The 17,931-nt window shown below is 37.9% G+C and overlaps 1 protein-coding gene across 2 annotated transcripts in view; it reads left to right on the top strand.

The window, feature by feature from the left end:
• insra (insulin receptor a) overlaps nucleotides 1-17,931 on the top strand; it is a 75,468-nt gene that overhangs the window by 44,220 nt on the left and 13,317 nt on the right. For both annotated transcript variants that reach the window (XM_067362579.1, XM_067362580.1), the window contains exons 3-10: nucleotides 3,093-3,414; nucleotides 10,344-10,483; nucleotides 12,009-12,153; nucleotides 12,257-12,471; nucleotides 12,561-12,687; nucleotides 15,280-15,530; nucleotides 16,336-16,503; nucleotides 17,661-17,859. In XM_067362579.1, coding sequence (XP_067218680.1) covers nucleotides 3,093-3,414; nucleotides 10,344-10,483; nucleotides 12,009-12,153; nucleotides 12,257-12,471; nucleotides 12,561-12,687; nucleotides 15,280-15,530; nucleotides 16,336-16,503; nucleotides 17,661-17,859 — 1,567 coding nt within the window. The remainder of the gene's footprint in view (nucleotides 1-3,092; nucleotides 3,415-10,343; nucleotides 10,484-12,008; nucleotides 12,154-12,256; nucleotides 12,472-12,560; nucleotides 12,688-15,279; nucleotides 15,531-16,335; nucleotides 16,504-17,660; nucleotides 17,860-17,931) is intronic.

Below are 17,931 nucleotides of genomic sequence, written 5' to 3'. Positions count from 1 at the left end.
GGAAGTAGAAGTGTTTGCTGGCCTTTCTTTTTGGACTAAACCAACTGCAGGATTGTGCTGAACTGAGTTGTGATGTTAACATCACTAGCGAGAGCCAATATTCCATTAGGACACACACACACACACACACACACACACACACACACACACACACACACACACACACACTTCCTCTGTGGCTTGTTCTTAGAAGTCTGGGTGTCTTAATGTGAATCATTATTATGTGTGTTTGTGTGCGTGTACATTGGGGTTGTGCCGATACAATCATATATTAATATCAGTGATGTAATTGTAATTGTTTGATTATATCTATTCATTTATTCCAAAAATACATTGAAAATGCACTTCATAAAGTATCAAAAGGTTGAGGTTGTGAGATTTGTTCTTGAAATAAGTCTCTTCTGCTCACCAAGGCTGCATTTATTTAATCAAACATACAGTAAAAACGGTAATATTGTGAATTATTCTTCTTATTATTACAATTTTAAAATTACTTTTTTTCACTTTTAAAATATAATTTATTCCTTTGTTGACAAAGCTTAATTTTCAGTATCATTACTCCAATCTTCAATGTCACATGATACTTCAGAAATCATTCTAAAATGATTTGCTGCTCAAGAAACATTTCTTATTATTATCAATGTTGAAAACCATTGTGCTGCTTATTAATAATTTCAAAAGAACAACTTTTATTTGAAATATAAATCTTTTGTAACATTATCAGGACTCAACGTTAAGGATGTTTCTACTGGCCCGATTGGGCCAGTGGTTAAAATATTTTCTTGCCCTGCCAAAATAAATAAATAAAATAGGCCTAGTTATTGTCTTCGTTGTTTTTGATGTTTCTTAATAAATAAGGTTCTGACACCAAAAACTGCCAGTCCAACTCATATAAATTTCAAATATTGTTAAAGACAAGTAAATTGTCAGTAATAAAGCAAAAACAAATAATCAAATTAAGAGCATGTATTGCTGCTTTTCGTGTATTTCAGGTAAGTCTACCAGTAATTTTAGGGGAACTGTGCATGTCTTGCCGAGTATCCTAGTATACATAGTCTGTTATATCTAAACTGAACACAAACAGTTGAGAAATAAAACGTATGTGTATCAGTATATTGGATCCGTGCAGCTCTTAAAGTGACAGCAGCCTAACAAACCTGCTGCTGTCTTTGTTTTAATGTTAATCAAACAAAGGCCAAAGGGAAAAAAAAAATATTAATCTATAATTTAATTTATACAGTGAAGAATATGTAGTGCTATTTTACATCTGATTATTCATTTTTTCTACCTGAAAATTACTGGTAGACTTACCTGAAATTCACAATATCATAAAAATGTGTACACCACGTGTTCAAGTCAAAGTACTTTTTATTTGATGGTTACACAACATTACAATTTTTAAAAGAGAATCTAAATTTTAATTGTCTTTTTTTTTTCTTAAAAATGACATGACAGTTTTTCGAAACCATTTTAAACCACTGTGCGTACAGAGAGTCCATTTCTAGGAACTTGACACATGATTTTAAACAATTTTTACAGCTAGCAAGGCAACTCGGCTCACTTTGCAACTCTACTAATCTGTGTGTGTTTGTGAGAGGGAGATTGTATGTGCATTTGAACATACACAAGTGCGTTCATATGTGTGTTTGAGGGCAGCAGCACATGCTCCAGCTAGCCATGCGTGGTTTATTTTTAACAGGCTGTCTCAGAGACAAGCTTGCAGGTCACGTTGTTAGAAAGAGGCCAGTAAAGTCACGTACAGTTAGTCCAAAGGAATCTGTAGATCACTATAGATTCTCTTCCCTGCGCTATGTAAGGACGTCTGTGACCCTCTAGATCTTTCTGTAGTTATCTTTAGGGTTTTTCCTCTCTCTTTCCTTTGCCTGTGCCACACATAACCTCTTTCACCAGTGTTGCTTTGGTAGGGGGTGAAGAAATATGTAAACACTGACTTCAGTGAGAGAGAAGGACTTGCAACAAGACTCTTGTCAAACAACTGGCAGCAGTGTGCTGTTCTGTGTAGTGTGAGTTTATAGGGTTTTGTGTGCATGTGTTTGACTGAAATAAAGAGCACATAAAAGGCAGAGGAATGTAGTTAGACCATTTTAGGAGCTGCTTATCAGAGTAGGCCATTTTGTCATTGTTTTAATATTTACAATCGTAACCTAGTGTTAGATCAAGTTAGGACATGACTGTGGAGTTACTCAGAAAACACTTTAAGGTAGATTACAACTGAAGTATTGACAGCGTCTGTCATTTTCCACAGAAAATAATCCGTCACTTAATGCTTAATCTGAAGAAAGAGTTTTGCACTTAATAGACATTTCAGCACCATTCCTCACCTGTTCCCAAAGTATAAACTTATTCCAAATAACTTTTTAACAGTTTTGCAAAAATAATGAATACATTTTTTTTATCAGCTTTCCAAAAACATGCTTTGGTCGGACAAACTAATAGTTCCGCTCCATACTTGTGGCATTGGTTAAAGGATTAGTCCACTCTCAAATAAAATTTTCCTGATAATTTACTCACCCCCATGTCATCCAAGATGTTCATGTCTTTCTTTCTTCAGTCGAAAAGAAATGAAGGTTTTTGATGAAAACATTCCAGGATTTTTCTCCTTATAGTGGACTTCACTGGAGCCCAAACGGATGAAGGTCAAAATTACAGTTTCAGTGCAGCTTCAAAGGACTTTAAATGATACCAGACGAGGAATAAGGTCTTATCTAGAGAAATGATCGGTCATTTTTGAAAAAAGTGTCAATGTATATGCTTTATATAAACAAATGATCACCTTTGTAAGTGCCAGTGTTGTAAGTGTACCAGGAAGAGACATTTTTATTTGTTTCATATGGCGAAAACCCACCCACAGAAATCTCTTTTTAGTGTTTTCTTTCAAGAAAAAGCAAATATATTTTATATTTTTCTTGTTTTTCCCGATAGAAATGAAGGGGTAAGTGTGGAAACCTTCTTTTTTTTTTTTTTTTTTTTTTTTTTTTTTTCACTATATGAAAATGTCTCTCTGTGAATGAGAAGCATCTGTATTTTCCCTTAAAATAGTTTCTCTGAATGTAATTTTTCTCTCTCCACAGTGTGTCCATCATCATGCAAGCACCGTGCCTGCACTAAAGACAACCAGTGCTGCCACGACCAGTGTCTGGGCGGCTGTTCGGAGCCCAACTCGTCTCGCAAATGCGTGGCCTGCCGCAACTACATGCACAATAACATCTGCGTGGAAAAGTGCCCAGCTGGTTTCTACACCTTTAAGGGCTGGCGCTGCGTCAACTTTAGCTTTTGCCAGGAGCTCCACAACAAGTGCAAGCAGGGCAAAGGTGACTGCCATGAATACGTCATCCATGATGGTGCCTGCATCCCAGAGTGCCCTTCTGGGTACACCACTGTAAACTCCACTACGTAAGTAGCGCTCTACTTATTCTTTCTCCACTCAGTGAACATGCACAAATACTAGTGTGCACGTCCCCAAGTGTCTTAAAGGGTACTTCAAATGCTTCATGTGTGCGTCAGAACCCACGTAAACTAAATCTTTCGTGTATGAACTATGACCCAGAGGATGCCTGGGTCATTGGACCGCTCTGTGCCTCATTTAGGCTATGAACTGGATAGTAGACAGAGTAGTTGCTTGTCTTTTCCTCTTGTTTGTATTTACTGGTTAAATAAAAAATATGATTTTGATGCTTTGTATATACTCAAACAGCACAGAGGACTCACGGTTGTTCATATGAAGTGATCGGCTATCCATGCTATCAGCCTGGTTTTCTTGTCTTAGCTGACTCGCAGCCTGAAAAGTACCCAAAATCCCTCTAAAACCAGCAGGCCAGACTTCATAGCGATGTGGTTTTTTGCACGAGCTGTGCAATTTGGCCCTGCAGTCAAGTAAAGGCATGTTTATTTATATAGCATTTTATACAGTAGATTGTGTTAAAACGTACCCAATAAGTACATCATACTTTTTTTTTTGATGTAAGTACATAGTAGTTAAGGCCACTTAATATAAAGTGGGACCGAATTACACTTCATTTTCTACTGTTAAGCAGCCCTCGAGTGTTTGTTTTCACTCACGGACATCTGACCTTGACGGACAGAGGGAATGAGCCGGAGATTTCCACTTCAAAGAGGGCAGAGCCCCAGACTGCACCTACTCATTACATAATCGCCATTGACCAATGGTAGTTCGAAGGTGTTTACCAACTTTTCTTGTAAAGTTCACTTTGGCAAGCTGTTTTGAACTCCAGAAACGTTTGAAATGACGTCACACCAGTTTGTTCTTCGATTTCGCTTGAATTATATCTGGGCCTTAAAGGATTAGTTCACCTCAAAATGAAAATTCTGTCATTAATTACTCACCTTCATGTCGTTCCAAATGAAGATCTTTTTCCTCCATTGACTGCTTTTGAAATTACTAATTAGATGCATCAAAAAGTTTATAAAGATTTCGTAAAACTAATCCATATGAATCGAGCAGTTTAGTCGTTTCATATGGAAGCTTAAACGTTGTTGCAAAGGCAGTCAATGGAGGGACAGAAATCTCTCAGATTTCATTAAAAAGATCTTCATTTGTGTTCTGAAGATGAACGAAAGTCTTACGACTTTGGCACTACACGAGGGTGAGTAATTAATGACAGAATTTTCATTTTTGGGAGAACTAACCCTTTAAGAATTCTGCTAAGACCGGCCAACCAGTTGCTTTTTAAGCCGGGATTTCATGCATCCCTTCTGTTTGTCTCATTCACTGAACAGGAACAATAAGTGAAGAAAAAGTCTGAACTGCAAAGATGGCTTAGAGTGATCAGGGCTGTACTGACCTCAGTCGACTGTCTGAGCACAAAAAGGGTCATTTTGGAGAGAGAATGAGAGTGTGTGTCAAAAAGGGAGTGTTGTATATTAATGAGAGGAAGTGTGTGAGCGCTGACCTAGTGTGAGGCTTGGCAGTGCTGTTTGTGCCCATTTAAAGAAAGTCTGAGCAGAAAAGGGAGGATTACGACAGCCCGCTAACCTCTGTTTTACAGAGCTTTTCAGAACACAGTTTGTATTGTTGCTTTGTTTGTGGTGGAAGTGACCAATGTCTCATAGCTTTATTCCCTCTCATTTATTTCTATATACACACATGTGTATCTATATGCAGAAGGATGGACTGAAGGATTGGTCACATGAATGTTGGGTTTTTTCATATTCTAAGAATGGTCGGTCTGATTTCCAGACATCGCTTTGGTCCAGCTGTGGTCAAAGAAAACCCTCAAAGAAAACAGCAGAGCATACAATCATGATGAGATATTTAGATAAAACATGCATCGTCACGCACACTTAAACATGGCAAAATAATACTCTTGTTTAAATGAAAATGCATGTTAGCAACTGTCTAGAGCGGTTATATGAAGAACAGCAGACAGGATAAAATAAACTATCGTTTGAGAGTTTGGCATTGGTATGATTTTTTTTTTTTTTTATGAAAAAACGCTTTGAAAACATTCTCTTATGGTGCATTTTATTTGACAAATACAGTAAAACAGTAATATTGTGAAGTATCATTGCAAATAACTTTTAATATACTTTAAAATGTAATTTATTTCTATGATTGAAAAGCTGAATCTTTTGATCAATTTAATGCTTTCTTGCTGAATAAAGTATTGAAAAATATCTTACTGACCCCAAACTTTTAAAACTTTCAGTGTATATGTCCGTTTTATCATTTATGGGTTCTCAAAGAAATATTGGGCACTGGTAAAACATCTACTATAATATAATAAAATACTAGTAGTGATGTATGTTGTTTGCAAAAAGTATTATTTTGTCAGAATAAATCATTTTGAATGGCTGTCCATTTTCTCTATATAGTGTATTTACAGAATATGCCAGAATTTATTTTAATTGACCTTTTGAGCTAAACGTTTTTTTTTCCTCACCCAAAGATAATTCTATCCTCACCATCAGATCTCTCTATACCCATGTGATGTTTTATTCTACTGAGGAACATGATTAGCATAATGTGAAATGCTGAGTAATTCTGTCAATCTGCAAAAAGCATAAGAATCCTAAATCTATAATAAAAAGAGTCCATATGACTCGTCTTCTGAGGCCACACAATAGCTTTGTGTGAGAAACGGACTAAAATTTAAGCTACAAACAAGCTTCTTTCTCGACACCATATCAGGAGAAAGACGATAAGAAACTGCTCAATCTTCATTGGTTCTCACATTTATCATGAGTCACCATGTTATTAATGTACAAACACTTAAATGAGATTTTAAACCAAAATATTTTGTGGATAACAAGTTCAGTTTTGTTCCGTTTCTCAGACGTAACTATTAAAGTCCCCTGATCACCAAAATTAAATATTTAATCTTTTTTTCTGTGAAAATAATTTCTTCATGCCTTCAAAATAGCTTGAATGTAACTCTACACCCTTGCTTCATTTTGTATACGTGGGTCAATAGTATGCAAATTAACCCCGCCTCCACTCAATCACACACGCTCAGAATACCTGATCCACTTGGTTAACTTTACTGTAGTAAACACTACACAATGGCAATACTGGTTTAATTCAGCCATATATGTTTGAACCAAAAACGAATTCAGAAGAAGAAATGCTAATTAATATGATTAGCCTTTGGCTTGACTATGTTATCAAACAGCTAATAATATTACACAAACCATGTTCCCATTCACCATCTCAGAGTCTGACAGCTGCCTTCTAACAATCATTGTCCTTATAAACGCTTTGAACAACTTAGAAGTCAGTGGAGAAAGGCATACAGTTCATCATAACATTGTAATGTACATCATATACATAATTCACCCACTATAATGCTAAATGTTCCCGATTTTTCATATCAACAGAAAAATGTACTGGGATAACCTGGCTTTTCTTGAGACTCCCTCCTTCAGAGCACAGTTAATGATATGCTAAAGCCCGCCCACACTTTGATGGGATTGCTTACTACATAAGCGTTTTGGTTCACTGCAGCTTTGAGGAGAAAATACTCAGCAATGGTGCTGACTAATACATTTGCTCATGGTTTGTATTAAAGGTGCCCTCGAATGAAAAATTTAATTTATCTTGGCATAGTCAAATAACAAGAGTTCAGTACATGGAAATGACATACAGTGAGTCTCAAACTCCATTGTTTCCTCCTTCTTATATAAATCTCATTTGTTTAAAAGACCTCCGAAGAACAGGCGAATCTCAACATAACACTGACTGTTACGTAACAGTCGGGGTGTACGCCCCCAATATTTGCATATGCCAGCCCATGTTCCCAACATTATGAAAGGCATTAGATAAGGGCAGGCAGTATTAACGTTTGGATGTGCACAGCCGAATCATCAGACTAGGTAAGCAAGCAAGGACAACAGCGAAAAATGGCAGATGGAGCAATAATAACTGACATGATCCATGATCATGTCAGTTAAAGTTACCATCGTTAAAGTTACCATCGTTTCTTACTGCATTCACGGAGACAAGATCTGTCGCTATTTTCATTTTTAAACACTTGCAGTCTGTATAATTCATAAACACAACTTCATTCTTTATAAATCTCTCCAACAGTGTAGCATTAGCTGTTAGCCACAGACCATAGCCTCAAATTCATTCAGAATCAATTTAAACGATATAACAGTATACAGTACTCACATAATCCGACGCATGCATGCCGCATGCATGACGAACACTTTGTAAAGAGCCATTTGAGGGTTATATTAGCTGTGTGAAGGCAAGCGCGAGCTCCGTGGGCGGAGAGCACGAGATTTAAAGGGGCCGCACAGCATAAATCGGCTCATATTTAATGATGCCCCAAGATAGGCAGTTCAAAAAATTAATAAAAAAAAATCTATGGGGTATTTTGAGCTGAAACTTCACAGACACTTTCAGGGGACACCTTAGATTTATATTACATGTAAAAAAAAAAAAACATTCGATGGCACCTTTAAAGCATATTAAAAACACCACAAAGACATATAAACAACATTAAAAACTTGATTTTCACCAGAGGGTGTCTTAAATGGCTTCAGGTGTTGAATGAACCACTTTTATGGTACTTTTTATCCTTTTTGTAGCTTGACAGTCTGAATCGCCATCCTGTTTTGTTGTAAGTAAAAAGCAGACATTTTGTGTTCCTTGGAAATAAAATAATCATATATGGTTGAAGCAAAATTAAGGTGAGAAAATGATGACAGAACTGACCCTGAGATGCATGTTCTGCCAGATAGGAGACTCCCACTTTCTATTCCTTTTTTCTATCTCTTTCTCATGATACTCTTGCTCCCCCTGCCAGTATGACCCCTGGGCTGGGAAGTTTGGGTGCACTGTGGGAATTCAGACAGCAGACACACAAATCACAGAGACAGACAACAGCGCAGTGGTCCAACCTCACACCCCGTGCTGCCGCCCTCGGTTACAATCTCTGCATGTTAACCGCGTCCATCGAGATATCAGGAGTTTCGACACCCTTGTCCTCATCGGCTGGTCTCTCACTGTCTGTCAGATGCATAGACAGGGAGCGCCGTCTGGCTACTGACAGATAAACGACTCTTGAGTTGAATCCTCGCCGCAGGGAGACACGACATACTAGACTCTCTGATATGTCTGCAATAAGGATTTCACCCACGCACCAAGCTTCCTTTCAGATTAGCTGGATAAAGCACAGCACATTCTGTCCTTTTTGGCGGGTACCAAAAAAAAAAAACAAGGTGCAGAAAAATCACAGGGTACCTCAAGATACGATACACAATACATGGCTCACAATCTCGAAAATATCACAATACAGCAATTCTGCGATAATCAATATATTGCAAGACAGTCCTATAAAGATACATCACGACATCTGTCCAACTATGAAAACAAATGCTGCGGAAAGGTGCAGGTTTTCCACACTTTGGACTTAAACGTTGCTGGGGCATCTATCATTTTACTCAAACTGCTGTCCACCATCCCATGTAAAAAACGTATTTTTTTTCCTGCCGGTGCCGATAGCCTAGTGGGCAGCACACCGACAAATAGCGCAGTTGCGCTTCGGGTGTCCCAAGTTGCTCATGGACCTTTCTCCATCCCACCCCCCTCTCTTTCTCCAACTTCACGTCCTGACAACTTACTGTCCTTTAATAATAAAGGCAAAACGCCAAAAATAAATCTTTAAAACAAACGCTTTCTCATTCATGTGTTTAGCCTCCTCAAGGAGTCATGAAGTAGTGACGCTGGAAGCAGGCAAATCGGTTTAGAGTGCCTTACTTTATTAAAGTGGAACTCAGTAAGATCTGCGAAGCTCCCCCTACAGGTTCCTTCAGTGAATCACACTGCTGTAAATACTCCAAGCGCAGCTCTGGACTATAACGACTAAAACGCTCACCAGCGCAGTAGTTTTGCAAATACAGTACAAGAAATCTCGATGGAGGTGGGTAATTTTCGAAATTGTCTTATAAAGTTATAATATATACATTGTTTTTGAATTACCGTAAAGCATTTTGTCACTCTCGCGTGAACGTGAACATGACAGCTCAACTTGCAAGTGCTATTTTTTGGCATAGACGTGCCAGAGGGGGTGAGTGCTCGCCTCAAACACACCACTACAAGTCAATTAACCATCGTAAGGACTTAGAAAACTATTTATGAAGGTAAAAAAAGTTACTTCTGCTTTAATTAAAATATCGATATTTGCCGCCTTTCTGCACGAAGGAGGACAACAATATATTGCCCTATGGATATTTTGTCCCACCCCTAGTGCAAAACAGTGATGACCCATAAAGGAAGTTATTTGAGCTTTGCCAGATCTGTGGTTTGTGCACATTCCTGGCACGGCTTCAGATCTGGTGTTATGTTGTGACACTAGTATGATTATCAAGACTGTGAAAACCACACCTTCATATCCTTTGTTTTGCTTGTGGATTCACATTTTTTAAAGTTGTCGTACAAACATGCGTTGCATAGTTTTACAGGAAACAGTGGCGCAGAAAGCATCCTGCACAGAGGACAAACAGTTCCTCAGTCAGGGACAACAAATCTACAAAAACAATCAATGATTAAGTTTTGTCTCTGGCACGTCTGAGAGAGTGTCTCATTCATCTTTGATTGCACCCTCGGCCTGCCCTGCAAGGTCACCCGCGCCCCCGCTCCCACCGAAACAGCGCTGGCACTTTGCGCAACAGGATCCATGTCCTTGACACAAACAATCCGTTATTGTCTTAATGCTGCATATTTGCCTTAACGTCAACGAAAATAGAAACGCTCCATCATATCTGCATTTCTTTGTGTCCGTTCGCAGCAAGTGTGGATGAATGGCTTGTTTTTTGTCATGTGGCTTTGTGTAAACGTGACTCTGTGTTCTGTGCTGCAGGTTGAACTGTACCCCGTGTGCTGGCCTCTGTCCCAAAGTGTGCATGGGGCTGAAGACGGTTGACTCAGTGACTGCCGCGCAGGCTCTGAGAGGATGCACTGTGATCAACGGCAGTTTGGTTATCAACATCCGCGGAGGAAGTAAGAACAAACAAGCTCTCTAATACTCTTTGTGCAGCATAGAAGGGCGACTTTAATACACATCTCTCTGGAATTCATGGTTCTGATTGGTTAATCAGCATTCTGCATATGCTTTTATATAATGATGATTAAACTATATAATTGGCTTTTGTGGCAATCATTCTCCTATACTGTTAGATTCAGATCCCCATCAGTGTTCTGATCACCCTGTTGCTAACTGGAGGTGTATTTTCCTTCAGGTTACTTAATAATAATATTCTGATTTTTATTATTAAAGGTGCCCTAGAATCAAAAATTGAATTTATCTTGGTATAGTTTAATAACAAGAGTTCAGTACATGGAAATGACTTACAGTGAGGCTCAAACACCATTGTTTCCTCCTTCTTATGTAAATCTCATTAGTTTAAAAGACCTCAGAAGAACAGGTGAATCTCAACATAACACTGACTGTTACGTAACAGTCGGGATATTTAATATGTACGCCCCCAATATTTGCATATGCCAGCCCATGATCAAGGCATTACACAAGGGCAGGACGTCTGGATGTGCACAGCTGAGGAGGGAGCACGCAATTTAAAGGGGCCGTAGCCTGAATCGGTGCATAGTTAATGATGCTTCAAAGTAGGCAGGTAAAAAAATATATTTAAAAAAAATCTATGGGGTATTTTGAGCTGAAACTTAACAGACACATTCAGGGGACACCTTAGACTTATATTACATCTTGAAAAACTGGTTCTTGGGCACCTTTAAAATATTTAGCTCTGGAAGAAATTTGGAGACCACTCCAAAATGTGCAGTTTCTCTGTAATTATTATTTATATCTATCTGTAATTTCAAATAAAAAAAAATGTCATTTAGAGCATTTATTTGCAGAGAATGACAATTGGTCAAAATAGTGAAAAAAGATGCTATGTTTTCTGACCTCGAATAATGCCAAGGAAGCAAGTTTATATTAATTTTTAAACAACACGATACTAATGTTTTAACTTAGGAATCAGTATTTGGTTGAATAACCCTGATTTCTAATCACAGCTTTCCTGTGTCTTGGCATGCTCCCTATCAGTCGGTCACATTGCTGTTGGGAGACTTTATGCCACTCCTGGTGAAAAAATTCAAGCAGTTTGGCTTTATGTAATGGCTGGTGACCCTCTTGCTTCAGGTCTGGAGATTGTGATGGACATGACAGTGTCTTGATCTGGGTCTTGACCTTGATTGGCCTGGCTTTGTGGATTTGAAAACATGGCATCTTTTTTCATTGACCAGTTGTCATTTTCAGCAAATAAATGCTCTAAATGACAATATTTTCATTTGAAATATGGAAGAAATGTTGTCAGTAGTTTGTAGAATAAATCAAAAATGTTAATTTTCCTCAAACAGATACATTCATTTCCAATAATTCAATGTAATCAGTAACAGTTGTTACAGAGTAGCCTTATTGTACCTCATTGTACATTTTTAACAGTTTCCAGACTTTCATAAATTCATAGATGTTGAACTTGTTCTTCTTTCCACCTCTCTCTATTAGATAACATAGCCGCAGAGCTGGAAGCTAACCTGGGGCAGCTGGAGGAGATCACCGGCTACCTGACAGTGCGACACTCATATGCCCTAGTCTCTCTATCTTTCCTTCGCAAGCTCCGAATCATCCATGGAGAAACGCAGGAAGTTGGGTATGAGTCTTCTTCATTGGATGTCTTGCCACTTTGGGATGTCAGGACTTGTTTGTAAACCAACCTCTTGTTCTTATTTGTGTGCTGTTTTCTTTCCCATCAGGAATTATTCATTCTACGCACTCGATAACCAGAACCTGCGTCAGCTGTGGGACTGGAACAAACACAACCTGACCATCCAGCAAGGTCGCATGTTTTTCCATCATAACTCCAAACTTTGCATGTCGGAGATCCGGAAGATGGAGGAGGTGACTGGCACTAAGAACCGTCAAACAAAGAATGACATTGTCTCAAAGACCAATGGAGATCAGGCTTCATGTGAGGAGGACATATCTTTGCATTTCCTTTATGCTCTTATGCACTTTTTCTGAGTAAATCTGAACGCATTGTTGTTGGTGTTTCACCAGGTGAGAGCCAGGTTTTGAAGTTCACACAGATCCGCACACTTTCAGACAAGATCATTATTAAATGGGAACCTTTCTGGCCGCCAGATTTTCGAGACCTCCTGGGATTCATGGTTTTATACAAAGAGGCGTAAGTGACTCAACTTTTGTTCTTTTTTTTTTTTATTGGACCTTAAAGGTGAACTATGCAGGATTTTTGAAAAAATAAACTCTGGACTGGACAAAAATAATGCCTCTCAATCATTACTTCTGTAACTCGACAGATTACTAGGCATTGTAATTAAGTTTTTATGATGACTCATAATCTGTTGGCTAAACTTGCTCACAAATTACAGGTCATCTAACTATTAGCGTAACTGTTTTTTGATATGTACAAAATGCTAGTTATGCATGGTAAGCACAATATTTTAACAAATACTTGCAAAATAGCTCATCCTGCTGGTATTCTCTTGAGTCGGCTGGGCTGCGTGTACAACTGATAAATCATGTTAGGGTCGAGGGCTTGATCTTCTGGCGGTGCTCTGCCTGTGAGGAGGGGCCAGGTTTGAATGTTGTGTTTACAAACAGTAACTGAAAATTCTGCATAGTGCACCCATAATCAAGATAGACAGCATATAATGTGTTGTGAATGAAATTAAGACTGTGAAGGATAGACATACCATCTGAAATCCAGAGAATTTTGTCCACTGGAAACTTCAGTGAAGACTATATTTTATGTTTTGTCGACTTAAAGGGTTAGCTGTTACCGGAAGCTAGTGATTATAGTCTATACAGTTATAAATATGGATATTTTTCCTTACAAAAAAACATAGCTTCACTTCAGAAGGCCTTTATTAACCTGCTGGAGTCATATGGATTACTTTTATGATGGATGGATGTGCTTTTTGGGCTTGAAAATCCTGGTTACTATTCACTCCCATTATAAAGCTTGAAAAAGCCATAATATGTTTTAATATAACTCTGATTGTGTTCGTCTGAATGAAGATAGTCATACACCTAGGATGGCTTGAGGGTGAGTAAATTATGGGATGATTTTCAATTTTGGATGAACCAACCCTTTAATGATACACACCAAGTTATACGGACTGTATTTTCCCTCACAGCCTCGTTTTCATTTTCACCATTTTAACTCCCTGAGGTCCAAAAACGTGCCGGCGCGATTTGCAGGATTTTTTTCACATTGCAGCAAAACAGGCTTAAAATACTCCATCATTTCTTGTCATAGAGACATAAGTTATATATCAACTGAAACTATAGAATGTCTTCTTTTATTTGTGTACACTCAGAGTAAAAACACAATGTTGTGCTTTTTGTAAAATAAAGAAAACTAACATGATGCGTGATCTCTCCTCTCCCTCTGAGCGAAGTCCAATCTGATAGTTCTCAGAAAATGAACTGGTACTTATGAGTACTAATGACAAAAAAAAGACAATTATGTCTAAAGAAACGTTGAAATGTCAGAATGTTTGTTTTCGATTTGACTTGCACGATTTAAAACCTGTGTTTATGTAATCTGTATGAAAAGAGAGCCATGTCAGAAGTCCGAGATTCAGCTCATTACCCGCTAATGCGTCCACGCCCACGGAGCCAGCGCTATTCAGACGCAAATTTAGAGGCAATACTTGTATGCATTGTCTCAATCGTGTATTTATTGTCTTGAAAAGTGTTTATTTGGATGTTAAAGCCATGGTTAGTGAGCTCTAGAAGACATGCCGTTAGTTCTTAGTTCCTTTTCTTCTTTATATGAATTTGTGGCCTAAAGGTGTACAGAGCGCCCTCCGGCTGCAAGTATGAATTGAAAACACAGTATCCAGCACTCATAGTGATGACAATAAATATTACTTCTCAGAATAGAAAATTGACATAAATATATAAGAATCCATCAATATTTCTCCAAATGTGCATGCTTTTAAGCTAAAAGCCTATATGAAATGCCATAATTGTTCAGACACTTTGCATCACAGAAATACATTATATTTTAAAGAATATAATAGAATACCATTATTTTAAATTGTAATAATATTTCACATTATTGCTGTTTATGATGAGCTGAGACATTATTACAGAGGGTTTTTTTCACAGCCTACCTGACTGAAAGGCCTCATTAATATGCAAGTCATTTCAGGTCATTATTATGCAATTCTTTTGTCTTCTCAGGTGTAAATGACCCATTATTCATGATGATTCACGCCTCCATGCATACTGTGTTTCTTGACAAAAAGTGTCTTACAAAAATTAAATCAATATATTGTTTTATATGAAGGAGTAGGCAGCATAATTTTTACATAATTCTGAAGTAAAAACTCTGGTCTACAACCTCCAATACCCAGAAGTCTTGTGAACACAGATTTAATATACTTTTTTTGGCCTTATTTCAGTGACTGAAATTTTTTGTTTTTTCAATAACCACGCATAAACGTTATTCCTTCAAAAATACAAACATGTACATACATGTTCCTCACATATTATGGTAGCTTAGTTTGTGCTGAATACAGTGTAATGACACTTTTGTCATTAATATGTTTATGAACAACTGAAAAAAGCACAAATGGCAGGGCATGTCAAAACTTCTCCAAGCCCCAAATCAGCCTCAGACTCCAGAGGGTTAACAATGGTGTCTACCATGACTTTAAGGTCCATTTTATGGCTGTGCTTGGTTTGTAGATTGAGTTCAATACAATGCTGTGTTAGTGTTTGATAACATTTGTCTCTGCTTCTCTAGGCCATATAAGAATGTGACTGAGTTCGATGGTCAGGATGCATGTGGCTCTAACAGCTGGGTCATAGCAGATGTGGACCCTCCGCCTCGCGCCACAGAGGGAAAAGAACAGCAGGAGCCCGGCTACCTCATCCTCCCTCTGAAGCCATGGACGCAGTACGCCATCATGGTCAAAACCCAGCTCTCCGCTTCTGATGAACACCAGGTCCACGGGGCAAAGAGCGAAATCATCTATGTCCGCACCAATGCTACCAGTAAGAGCTTCACAAGCAGTGTTGTAGAAAGGTTATGATTTTTTCAAGGAAAAGGAAAATGAAACTTTTAGGACAAACCTAGAAATTTAGAAATTTGGGATGACCAGTTTTTGGTATGCCCTTGTTCAGAACATCTGTTTACTCTTTTAAGACCTTTCACTTTTAAGCATTTGTATGCATGATTTCCTTACCAAGCCTGCTTAAAAATAAATTAAGTCATTTCACTAAGTTGATTTCAGTAGCAGTGTTTATGGTGCGGACTTGGCATGAGAGAGGAATAAAAGAGGTCAAAGGCTGGTAAAATGGTCGTTGGTGACTTTTAGTGGAGTGAAATCACTCAGTAGTGTGCAGCATGTCAGGCCGTGATTTAGGTGAAAAAATAAATGTGGTTTGGTTTCAGTGCTGCCAGGTGTCTGTCTGACTTCCTTTTGAGCTTGTTTTGTCTTTCCTTCCTGATAAACCACATAACTATTCACTAAGCTGAGAACATTGTTTCGGCAGCTGGTTGGCAAGAGCTGAAAGTAGCCCTTCAGGGTTTTTCTCATTTTTTTTTTCTTTCTGGTTTGGCAAACGGTTGGGTTCACACACTGTGACATCGATGGTGCCCCTCTACTTCTTCCTTTTTAGGAGGAAGCTGTCGTTATTCTTGTCTCGTCTGTAACCCAGTCTGACAATGCGGTCTAACCAGAATTGAGTTTTGTTTAGAGTCTACCAGTCTACTTTTATTTTTTGCTTTGTTCTTCTTCAACCATTATTTTTTTCCACTTTATTATGGGTGAGTATTTTTGTTGTTGTTGTTTTTCAGAACCCTCCGTGCCCCTGGACCCTATATCCTCATCAAACTCCTCATCTCAGATCATTCTGAAGTGGAAGCCCCCTAACGATCCAAACGGAAACATCACACACTACTTAGTCTTCTGCCAGCAGCAACCAGAGGCCAGCGAGCTCTACAAGTTTGATTACTGTCAAAAAGGTTAGAAAACATACAGGATTATAATATAAAACATACACACTACCGTTCAAAAGTTTAGGGTTGGTAAGATTTGAACTGTTATCTATGGAAGCTTGTTTCTGCCATGAAATAAAAAATAAAAAAGGTAATTGCAACTTTTTATCTCACAATTTTGATTTTTTTTTTCAATTTCAATTGCGAGTTATAAAGTCAAGAATTGCGTGATATAAAGTCAGAATTTCGAGTTATAAAGTCAAGAATTGCGTGATATAAAAGTCAGAATTTCGAGTTATAAAGTCAGAATTGCGTGATATAAAGTCAAGTATTTGCAAGTTATAAATTCAAAATTGCGAGATATAAAGTCAGAATTGCGAGAAATAAAGTCAGAATTTCGAGTTATAAAGTCAGAATTGCGAGAAATAAAGTCAGAATTTCGTTATAAAAAGTCAAGAAATGCGTTATAAAGTCAGAATTTCGAGTTATAAAGTCAGAATTGCGTTATAAAGTCAAGAATTGCATGATAAAGTCAAGAATTGCGTTATAAAGTCAGAATTGCATGATATAAAGTCAGAATTGCGTTATAAAGTCAGAATTGCATGATAAAGTCAGAAATGCAAGATATAAAGTCAAGAACTGCGTTATAAAGTCAAGAACTGCGTTATAAAGTCAAGAACTGCGTTATAAAGTCAAGAATTGCGTTATAAAGTCAAAATTGCATGATAAAGTCAGAATTGTTTGATATAAAGTCAGAATTGCATGTTATAAAGTCAGAATTGCGAGATATAAAGTCAAGAATTGCGTTATAAAGTCAAAATTGCATGATAAAGTCAGAATTGTGTGATATAAAGTCAGAATTGCATGTTATAAAGTCAGAATTGCGAGATATAAAGTAAGAAATTGCGTTATAAAGTCAAAATTGCATGATAAAGTCAGAATTGAGTTATAAAGTCAGAATTGCGTGTTTAAAAGTCGCAGTTGCCTTTTATTTTTTTATTTCGTGGCGGAAACAAGCTTCCATAGTTATCTGCTTGAACTTAATAAAACAATTTTTAGAGTGCAGACCTTTTTTGAATTTTTAACTACTGATACATGGGTCTTAGCACCTAATTATCTGGGAGAGCGCTGTGAGTGCTTTGATTGGGAGAGCAAAATCAAAGTCTTGTGTTTTTGTTGTTCAGGTATGAAGCTTCCCACCAGAGCTCCCACACAAGTGGACAACGAAGAGGAACAGAAGTGGAACCAGACAGAGGAGCAGGGCCAAGATAGCCGCTGCTGCGCTTGCCCCAAAACAGAGAAACAGCTGAAGAAAGAGGCAGAGGAGACGGAGTACCGCAAAACCTTTGAGAACTACCTCCATAATGAAGTCTTTGAGCTCAGGTAAATTTCACAGTTCCTCATTTAACTAGCCTAGATTAGAACTGCAAAAATGAATCATAGAGACTTTTTTTT

Source organism: Chanodichthys erythropterus, chromosome 16, assembly GCF_024489055.1.
Source record: "Chanodichthys erythropterus isolate Z2021 chromosome 16, ASM2448905v1, whole genome shotgun sequence".
In the NCBI taxonomy this organism is placed as follows: Eukaryota; Metazoa; Chordata; class Actinopteri; order Cypriniformes; family Xenocyprididae; genus Chanodichthys; species Chanodichthys erythropterus.
The sequence above is the reverse complement of the archived record's forward strand: the minus strand, read 5'-3'. Positions and strand labels throughout refer to the sequence as shown.